General features: G+C 43.2%; 1 protein-coding gene across 2 annotated transcripts in view; it reads right to left on the bottom strand.

Annotated features, from left to right (window-relative positions):
- Positions 1-1,167: 1,167 nt before the first annotated feature.
- trappc11 (trafficking protein particle complex subunit 11) overlaps positions 1,168-10,811 on the bottom strand; it is a 30,512-nt gene continuing 20,868 nt past the window's right edge. For both annotated transcript variants that reach the window (XM_069670352.1, XM_069670353.1), the window contains 12 exons: positions 10,358-10,483; positions 9,141-9,334; positions 8,909-9,057; positions 7,177-7,298; positions 6,496-6,615; positions 6,328-6,393; positions 4,840-4,996; positions 4,608-4,719; positions 4,413-4,504; positions 4,050-4,183; positions 1,638-1,805; positions 1,168-1,547 (listed from right to left, as the gene is read on the bottom strand). In XM_069670352.1, the coding sequence (XP_069526453.1) occupies positions 1,503-1,547; positions 1,638-1,805; positions 4,050-4,183; positions 4,413-4,504; positions 4,608-4,719; positions 4,840-4,996; positions 6,328-6,393; positions 6,496-6,615; positions 7,177-7,298; positions 8,909-9,057; positions 9,141-9,334; positions 10,358-10,483 (1,485 nt within the window). In that variant the 3' untranslated portion in view covers positions 1,168-1,502. The remainder of the gene's footprint in view (positions 1,548-1,637; positions 1,806-4,049; positions 4,184-4,412; positions 4,505-4,607; positions 4,720-4,839; positions 4,997-6,327; positions 6,394-6,495; positions 6,616-7,176; positions 7,299-8,908; positions 9,058-9,140; positions 9,335-10,357; positions 10,484-10,811) is intronic.

Raw genomic sequence — 10,811 nt, 5'->3', positions numbered from 1 at the left:
TTATGACAATAATAATTCTGATGCCTCTACAAGCCATGAAAGCACCATCAGCAGCGAGATTGACTTTATATAAGCCTAGTAATTTGGAATCATTTTCAATAAACAACCTTCATTTACATTTTCCGAGACAAAGACTCACAGTGAGTGGTTTGTTTGACTGTTAAAAGAAAGCAGGATGTTTAAAAAAAATAGAATTACAACCTTGCGGTTGTATGCCTCCGCCAACTAGTCTAGTTGAAATTGCATTTCTGTCTGTGTAGATGTTGGAGTTATTAAACAAAAGGTATGAAGTGTATGTTTTGGCGAAATGGAAGTTAAAACTATAGCGACATGTATGATTCCAGTGAATAGTTGGGAGGAAAGAGTACTGATAAAGAGCTTTGACGATGATGATGCAATTATCATCTCCTTATGTTCAATATTAGCTCGATCAAAGAGCTTGTTGTGGCTCACCAGAGGAACAGGAGGCCCCCTGTCCTGTCAAACAGTTAGAGGACGTGAAAATGGTGGATTCATACAGGTACTTTGGGGTCTAAATCAATAAGAATTTGATTGGAGTGACAATATGAAGCATTATGCTGACACAGGGAAGATGACCTTTCATCTTTTGGGTATAAAATGTCATCACTCCATCATTTTAAACCTATGTGTGAAATTTTGTCACAATTAGCCTATGAATTCTTGAGTTATGGCCACAAGCGTGTTTTGCGGGGTCACAGTGACATTGACCTTTGACCACCAAAATCTACTCAGTTCATCCTTGAGTCCAAATAGACGTTTTGTGCCAAATTTGAAGAAATCCTCAAGGCATTCCTGAGATATGGTGTTCATAAGAAAAGAATGGTTACAGTGACCTTGACCTTTGACCACCTAAGGGACGGACAACCTGAAAACAAATATTACACACGCTTGCACAGGACACAACAGGAAGCTTTTGTTGAATGAGGCCCACTGACCTTAAAATGGCACCGATGTTAAATAGCACTGTGTGGCTGCTTTTACTAAAATATGTTATGTTGTCAGATCTGTACCAGAAACACTTTGACACCATTGTCCAGAGTTTCAGCAATAATAACTTCTAAGTTATTCATTTCTGGCATGCAATGCATTGTGGGGCAGCAGTATTAACTCTGTCACATAACATGCACAGAAACATGAAACTTTTTTACGGCACATCAGTTTAATTAAAATGTCATCACATTCAACTTTGTATTACACTCTACCCAAATTAGCATTTAGTTCACATCACAATCGTACATGATTTTCATCAGTTCATTATCCGCCTGCTCGCCATGTCAACACATTCACTCTGAACATAAAACGCTGAAAACAAATGTGTCCTGATGTTTGGTGGAGGATTAGATTTCCTGGTGTTCATTCTTACAGAACAATGTGAAACAAATAGTGTTAATATTGTCGTCTGTGAGCAACCTTACATCTAGAACCACCTCTACAAACATGTTTTCTTCTCATATTTACAGTAAACGTTTCCTGTTGTCTTATCAAGCTGCAGCGATGGAGGCGTCGTCCAGCTGACGACCCTGAGGCTGAGGAAGGAGAAGAACAAAATTAGGATCTGAAGCTCTGAAAATCTTCACAGTCAATGAGTGGTGTGTTTGCATTAGTGAGTGTGTTACCTTGACAAAAATGCGTTGTGGCAGGAAGCGTCTCAGTGAGTGTGTGTTGGTGGTCGGGCAGCGCGGCAGGCTGATGTTGAGCTGTGGTAGTGTTTGGTAACCAGCCATCAGAGGGTAGTAGTTATACAGCATCTGCTGCTCGGAGCCAGGAAGGATACGCAGACGTACCTGCACACAGGAGCACAGTGACAGCAAGTTTGTTTCGATCGGGCAGTGAATTTTTGTTAGTTAATACAGGATTAAAAACGGCAATCTTTGTCCTGTTAGGCCTCGGCTTAATGAGCAGGATTTTCCATATTAAAATCTCTGCATCATCACTCATCATCATCCAGGAGAAGTGTGAGCTGGTGTCTGTGTCTGCAGAGGATCTGCCCTTCAGCTGTGTTTCTATTCTTCTTATTGTTCTGCTGTTTGGGATGTTTCTGGACGTCCATCGCTGAGCAGGAGCTCAGCCGACAGTCCGCAGGTTGGGACGACATGAAAACATGGCTGTCTCTCTGCTCTGCTCTCTGTCTGTCTCTCTGCCCGGCTCTCTGTCTGTCTGTCTGTGCTCTCTGTCTGTCTCTGCTCTCTGTCTGTCTCTCTGCTCTGCTCCATCTGTCTCTCTCTCTGCCTGTCTGTCTGATATCATTCTGTCTGTCTCTCTGCGCTCTGTCTGTCTGTCTCTGCTCTCTGCTCTGGTCACTGTCTGTCTCTGCTCTCGATCTGTCTTTCTGCTCTGCTCCCTGTCTGTCTCTCTGCCCTCTGTCTGTCTGTCTCTGCTCATTGTCTGTCTCTCTGCTCTGCTCTGTCTGTCTCTCTGCTCTGCTCTGTCTGTCTGTCTCTGCTCTCTGTCTGTCTCTCTGCTCTGCTCTGTCTGTCTGATATCATTCTGTCTGTCTCTCTGCTGTCTGTCTGTCTCTGGTCATTGTCTGTCTCTCTGCTCTGCTCTCTGTCTGTCTCTCTGCGCTCTGTCTGTCTCTCTGCTGTCTGTCTGTCTCTGGTCATTGTCTGTCTCTCTGCCCTGCTGTCTGTCTGTCTCTCTGCAACAGACACTATCGTAACTTTAGCATCTTTATGAGGTGTTAAAGGGACGTCACCAAACGTCTTCATGCGTCGTTCTGTGAGTGAGAACAGTGTGAGTCAGAGCTGCTCTCTCTCTTTTGCTCGCGGCAGCTTTGGTTTGAAAATCTGACTGTAGATCTGTTGTTGTTTTAAAGCTTCAGTACAATGAGACATAAAATAAAAGATTGTTTTAAAACACATGGTTTTGAACATTTTTGACAATTCTATTAATGAGTGAATGGCTTTCTAACGTTTGTAAAATAGAGCGATCAGTCCAACACAACTTCACAAAACTGAGCACATCCTTTCTACACAATTTCTACCCACCCTGCCTGTCTTGGTTCATTACAAAGTTACAATTCTGTGGTTTAAGCATGATTAAAGAAGCTAATTACCACCATACACTAGAAGACTCCAGAAACTACTAAATTCTGACACCCTCTCACATCTAAACACATTTAACCTATGTTGGCCAATTCAATTAGCTGTCAGCTAACCTTCCAGGAGTCCCCTTCATGTTTACTGTCTACCCAGTTTGCTGCTTCCTGTTTGGGGTTAGACCTTTTTTAAGACAGGTCGGACTGAAGATGGTTTGGTTTAAGGTGTTACACCAAACCATCTTCTGTAAAACTCTCTCTCTCTATTCTATTCCAACATCAGATGATTGTCTGCAACAGTGAAATAACTTGAAGTCTTAAATGTAAGGCTGGCATGAGCTACTGCATCCATCAGCTGATAATCAGAGAGCTCAGGCTGTATGACACCACTGTATGTGCGGGATGTTAACAACAGACATGGTGACACTCAAGGAGGTTACTGTTATAGTTACTCTGAGTTCTGAGTGGCCCGATGACTGACAGAGTTCTGTACCCAGCTCAGGCAACTGATGACTGGTGGACAGAACACACCACCTGCACCGGCCCCGCTCCGTCTCTCCAACATGTTCCTCGGACGCTTCGGTCCCGGACTTGTTTTCATGTAGTTTTGCAGATTTCCACGTCAACTTCTAAAACAGAACTTATCTGTCTGCAGCTGTTTGACAGGCATGTTTGTCTCTGTGCAGTGGCAATGACACATCGTACAGATGTGTATAATTGTGGACTTGGTCTGTCAGCTTGTCTTTAAAACTTTCTGCCATTGTTGTCCCTGCTGCTGTGTTGACTCTGTCACATCCCCTCTGCCTCTACACTGCCCCTACTGCTCATGTGCAGACTGCATCTCGTGTACGTGTAGTGTTAATGTTTGAGGACATCCACAGCTAATGCTCAAACTGATGCAGGGAACGCTGGGCAGTGTTGACATGCGTACACGTAGTTAAAAGCAAGTGTATCACCAGCATTTTGCCCAATCTTTATTTAAAAGTTGTACCTGTTTGAGTCCAGAGAACATGAAGGCATCCGATGGTTCGACAGCCATCTCCACCTCCTGCACCAGAGCTGTTCTGTTCTCTATGTGGTAACGAACTGAAAGAGACTCTCTGACTCGCCCAAAAGATGGCAAATCTACACAGAGACAAAGACGTATGTAAATAAGATGGACACATAGAACACGGCTGACTGTGAAAGGTGTAATTATTCAGGAAGGAAATGACAGAAACACAAGAAAATACATGAAATGTTTGCATCTCGCGATCAAAGTCACAGCTTTAAGATAAGAGACATCAGCACAAAGCATTGTGGGTCATTTTGTGAAGAGTGCATGTGATGTGTGTGTGTGTGTGTGTTGACTGACCGGCGTGGATGTAAAGGGGGACAGACTCCAGGATGACGTGAGGTAGAGTGACTATAGTCTGGATCAGAGGACTGTCTGCACTCGACGACTTTCTGTAATTAAAGAGTTTTGAGCTTTACAGACCTGCTCATCACACAGAGACATCCTCTTTGAACATGTGTGTGTGTGTCTGTGTGCATGTGTGTGTGCACATACCTCCTCCATGATATCAAGTACTGTCCTGTAGCTACGGTGCTGTTGCTGTTGGTCTGTGGTGGACAGCGGAGACAGAAGCACTCGCTGGCACACTCGCCTGTCTGCAGAACCACTGAACACACACACACACACAGAATAAGTTTTAGAAATAAGGTTTACATTTCTTTTTCTAATTCCAGCAATGAATCTGAAATAAGTCTTTGTGTTCTAACTGTGAGCACTAATCCCATACCTTCTTGTATCTGTGACTGAAGCTGAGGTGTGTTGCTGGTCATGGTGAGCAGCTGCAGAGAGGAGGAGGCCAGCAGCAGAGGCCAGGGAGACGATGACGAGATGTCTGTCATCAAGAGGAAGGGGATGTCCACCGCTACCCGGTCCAACGGCTCAAACTGCAAACACACAGAGAGGCACTGATAATTACAACGATAAACATGATGCCCGCTGCAGCACCACATAAGTAAGTAGCAAATAGATGTTCACCCATAGGAGTGTTAGTTTTAAAGTGAGCTGTGGTTTGGCGTGTTCCTGTTCTTGAGGCAGCAGAAGCCGTTTGTGTCATAGACCAACAAAAAACTGGAGTAAAGCCAGCGACGCAGTATATTTAGGTTATAAACAGGGAGAATAATCACTTATTAAGCAGTCTGGGAACTCATCTGCTACCGCCTGACAACTATATACGCCTCTGGGAGCGATGGCCAACTTCCAGCCAAGACTTAGTCAAGACTTCCTTTCCCGTGCGCTGCATTGTTTACAGTCCAGTTAGCAGCTTGAGAAGCGACCGTGTGTTCAGATCAAAGTGAAGTGAAATTCTCCCTCCAGATATGTCTGCTAAATAAACGCTGTCATCTCTCGGTTCATCTCATCCCCCGGAGGAGCGCCCGTTCATCTGTCTGTGCTGAGTCTCAGTTTCACTGTAAACAGTAAGTTACACAGAGGCTGCACTCTGGCTTACTTCCGGCGTACTCGAAAAAGACTATGTTAATAATGAAGTAATTACTCCGCAGCAGCAGAAATCACACCACTAAAGTTAGTAACTTACTTTCTGTAGTTACTGCTCTTTATCCTGTATGGGACATAAGGCTACAATGACATATCTCCATGGCAGCAGCTCAGATTTTGCTTTTGCTTTTTAGCTTTTTGGGGGCCCTATGGAAACTCTTGTTTAACAGGGGGGGTACGTTTTGAATAAATTAATAAACAAAATTGAAGAAAAAAATATTTTTCTACTGATAGTTACACTGATGTATTATATATTTTCTGTAAATCTATGTGCGTGTACTGTAGGCGCTGTATAACAAATCTTTGACTTATTATTTTCAGATTGATATTAATTAATATAAACATACTGGGTGGGGCCTGAATGGATGTAATATTCAGATAACGTGCTGTTTTGGGTGGTTAATGTTGTTAGGCCCAATTAAATTAATTTAATTAAAGTGTTTTTCAAGTGTTTGATCATTTAATCATTTGTATGATTTTGTATTTAAGTTAGAGGTCACTTTGAATCATTAAAACTAATGATAATTTAAAGAAGGAAATATTTTAAGATTCTTTTCAGGGCAAATCATATTTCGGGGCGTTTCAGCGAGGAGAGGGAAAAAAGTTAGTCAAGAGCCCTGCCTACGGACAACTTAGAGACTTAGTAGACTGGCTCTAAGAGCATCACCTAACCGACCCATTGTACACCTGTTAATACATTAAAAGAGTATCAGCTACAGACCTTGGTGGACACAAACTTGACAGACACCTCAAATGGGATCACCGTCTCGATGGTAACCGTTTCATCCTGCAAGACAACAGAACAAGACGAGAAAAAATAAACATTCACCGCACAACATGAACGACAGACATGTAGCGTCTGTGCTGACAGTGAGGCGTTCTTCTCTACCTTGTGACATTTGCAGACAATCTGTCGTCCTTCCACTGTGGTGTCGATGCTGTAGGCCACATGGAACAGGAAGACCCTCGGTCCAGTTGACTCACACTTCACGTACACACACTTCTCCATCTAGATACAAACACACATGCACACCATGGAATTACAGGAATTACTGCTTTTCACAGCAATAAGCTGAAAATATAGACAAGTGAGTACTAAAGGAGGTTACAGTGCAATCTCAGGTGACACAGTGGTGATCGAGCCTATGGACCACTGATGAAAACCTTTCTATTTGCAGTATTACGGCCTGGGTGCCTGGTGCGACTTCCAAGGAAAAAATCACAAGCGGCGCCCAGTTAGTGACGCGTTTTCCATCACCCAACAGTGGTTGGTCTGCCAGAGAGGGTAGGCGGAGCTAACACAAAGTAAAACGGCTGTTTTTCTGGTCGAGTAAACAGTAATACAACATCAACAATAAGTGAAAATCCAAAGAAAAAAAACAACTAATTCAACGCTCAGATGAAGGCAGTCTAAAAAGGAACGGTTACCATCAGAGCCAACTGTGGACGTCACATACGCGACACTGTCTGGATATCTGGGAGGTGTGCTCCCGCAATTACCGTGAATCGCCATAGGTGCCGCCAAAGGAAACTGAGATCTTAGAGATTATCACTTTAAGTGTGGGCGTACCTTCTCGCCGGGTTTCAGATCTCCTAGAGGAACGTCAGGGAGCAGGGCAGGAGCAGAGTCGTCACAAACCTTCGAGCCATCGAGCGTCACATGCGTGGTCTGGCCTAGATTGGCGTCCTGACCTGGAGAGACCAATTGAGATAAATACTAAACAATATAGATAGACTGTTCAATGCTCACAAAGACTGTAATTCAAAGCTTACTGAGGTGATGTACCAGAGGACTGTAATATAACTTTTAATGCTGATGTCAACGTAAAACCATTAAAGGAATAAAACATCAGGAAGTATAAAACTTGTTTCTGAAGTGAGGTGAGGAGAATGATACCAATCATGTCTGTGTAATAAAGTACATTCCAGTATTCAAACATGACAACATGACAGAAAGCTTCCCTACAGAGACAGACCTTTTTGTTAAACAGTGAGATGCTTTTTCTAACCAGGAACAGACGTCACATTAGTCGCTTCACCAGACTCCATTAAGAATGTAATTTCACTTTGCAGGAGTTGTTGGTCTTCTGCTGCTTATAGTCAGCTTATTTTTTTAAATGGTGATTTTGGATCCAAAACTATTTTTTAGATCACTCAATAACGCAAAAAAACCTAACTGATCAAGGCAGCAGTGGAAAAGCAAGTCCTTGGTTAAATGAAGGTTTTTGTCAGTGGAGTCTGGTGGCTTTGAAGAGAGCGATGTAACGGCTGTTTCTGTTTAAAAAACAGCATCTTCCTCTTTGTGACATCCTGCCGTCCCTGCCTGCTAGTGGTTTGGTTGTTTGGCTTCCTGTGCAGAGTCGGGGAGGACATCAGGAAAGCTGAGTTAATTGTTAATTATTCATTCCACTCTGACTCTCCTCTCTTCCTCCCAGCTGGTTTGGTTATTTCTGTGTTTTGTTTGCATTCAACGCTATCCACACACTGCATTCATGACTGACTTATCTAACTTACATAACTACATTTATTTTATCTTCAGTTTCACAAAAAAATGTTTCAAATGGTATTTCATGTGTTAATCCCTTCTTTGTCACTGTCACTTTGAGCCAGTTAGTGACAAATTGGGAGCTTGACTGTCTGGTTAGTTAGTGAGGTCACTCACGTATGTGTAATGCCAACAAACTAACCGATCGGGGCACCTGTGGACAAGCAAAACCTGTGTTCTGGAGGGTTAAATTAATGTTTTTGTCAATGGAGTTTGGTGGCTTTGAAGACAGCGATGTAACAGCTGTTTCTGGTTAAAAAAAATCTTTCTCTTCAACTAAAAGGCCTCTCTCTGTAGGGATCCTTTCTGTCATGTTGTCGGACACAATCTGAGCCTGTCGGTGGAAAAAACAACTTTTGATGGCTGTACTTTGATCAGTATTTGGATTATGTTTCAGCCGTTACAGCCTGTTTAGCAGCGGCTAACTGAAGCAAACTACTGGAGAAATGAAAAAAACTAGAAGCCAAAATATGTTTGAAAATAAAATTAAATAAATAAAGAGGGTCCAGGTTTATTATACCAGAATGACCATTTCAGTAAAGAGCTGGAGTGTGGAAGTTTTTAGCCTAGCTTAGCATTAAAATTAAAAGCAGGAGACAACAGCTAGCCTGACTCTACCTACCAACACCTCTATAGCTCACTTAATAAAACATTCAGTCTAATTTATTTAATTTGTACAAACACAAATATAAACACAACAATTTATAGTCAGACAGGGAGTTTAAACTGTATTTTTTCTGTACATGTAAGAGTGTACCTGGTTTGAGGCCAGCTGTCAGTTTGACATCCTTTGCCACGCCCTCCTCCTGTGATTGGACAGTGAGGCTGATGCAGTACATCTCATTATGGAGTGCGGGCGGCTGGTGACTCAGCTGAACAGAGATCTTTGGGACTCTGGAGATGATCCTAAACAGCGAGTAGGAACAAATTAAACATGTGCATGTGTTCATTGATATCTGGGATTGTGTTGGCTGTGAACAAAGCCTCACATGGTGCTGTGCTGCATGGTCAGGTTGTCCCAGTCCGGCTCCTGACGTGCCTCGATGCTCCGCCCCCATCGACGTGATGACCTGCTAGCCTGCAAGGCTTCATGGGCAGAAGCAGCGTCTCCACCCGCCCCTCTCCAGCTCACAAATACACAGCGGCCCCGGTCACCACCCAGCATCACCTCAATACCTGTCATCTAAACGTACACGACCAGCAGCACACAGTTAGAGTCACAATAAACATTCAACAACCTGCTAAATACTGTAAAACCCAGTTTCTGCAGCTCTGAACTACTTCCAGATTAAAACCTTCCCTGTTGTTCAGTGAGTTAAAAAACATATCTTTTATCTCCTCTCTGGTTAATATTTTAACTTCCTGTTTGCTGGAATCAACCAGTTGACCTGATCTCTACTACAACTGCTCCAAAATGCTGCAGCCAGACCAAGTCAGTCCTTTCATTCATTTTGGGATTGATTTTAAGGTTGTGCTGTTTATATAACAGACCTCCTGAGCCCTGATGCTGCGTTCAGATGGATTCAGGCAGACAGCAAACTGGATATCATCTTAGTGGACGATAGCAGGACAGTGTGGTGAGGCCGGCAGAGATTGTCTGCAACGGCAACGGTAGATGGCATTGCCTTCCAAAGTTAAAAACTTTTTGCTGTCCTCGGCAAGGGAACTTACAACCGGATGTTAAGCACCTCCCTCACACAACAAGACCACATGGGCGATCTGGACAACGAGAAGCTGATCATTTTGGTACAACACCCAGAACTTTATGAGCAGCGTTTAAAATCACACGAAAAGACGAAGAAACAAGCGATACACCAAGTGCAGCTCTCCTTTCACTATCCATTGGAAATGAATGAATGACCTCACGTTTTGAGGGAAATCTATCAATAATATCAAGAGGAAGCTGCATTTAAGGTACAAATATTAGAATAATTACATAAAATGATAACACGAAATAAATGTATTGATTCAATAGTTTATTTAACATCCCCATAGCAACAGCTTGTCATGTGTGTTTCGTTTTGCCGTCCTGCCGTTCTGTCGGAGTGTTTGTTTGTTTTCCCTGTTTCGTGCAAAAGAACGCAGCATTACTCTCACATGGGCTTCTTTCCAGTCCCTCGTTCTATCAGATCGGCCCTCCCTGTCTACTCCGCCGTAGCTTAAAAGACACTTTCGTATGTTTTATACGTTGACACAATTTCCTCACCTCGATCTTCTTGCCAACGTCTTCCGTCTTTGCCACAAAGCTGAAGTTGAAGCATTTGGTTTTTCCGGGCAGCAGGTTCATACTCTCCTGACCTGAAGACTCCACCACACACCACTGGTTGTACTCCTACACACACACACACACACACACACACACACACACACACACACACACACACACACACACACACACACACACACACACACACACACACACACACACACACACACACACACACACACACACACATACACACACACACAGGATATTTGTTTAGCAAGAATCAAAGCGTTAGATTAATGTGGTTATGTGCTCCTGAGGCGCACAGACTAGTCTTCTCGCTTTAAGAGAGCACTCCTAATCTCTACTCGTTACCTGTATAAAAGACACCTGTTCACAGAATCAATCAATCAATCAGATTCGAACCTCTCCAACATGGGCAAGACCAAAGAGC

Source organism: Semicossyphus pulcher, unplaced genomic scaffold, assembly GCF_022749685.1.
Source record: "Semicossyphus pulcher isolate SPU_LCO1_2020_fin unplaced genomic scaffold, fSemPul1.0.p SCAF_2, whole genome shotgun sequence".
In the NCBI taxonomy this organism is placed as follows: Eukaryota; Metazoa; Chordata; class Actinopteri; order Labriformes; family Labridae; genus Semicossyphus; species Semicossyphus pulcher.
The sequence above is the reverse complement of the archived record's forward strand: the minus strand, read 5'-3'. Positions and strand labels throughout refer to the sequence as shown.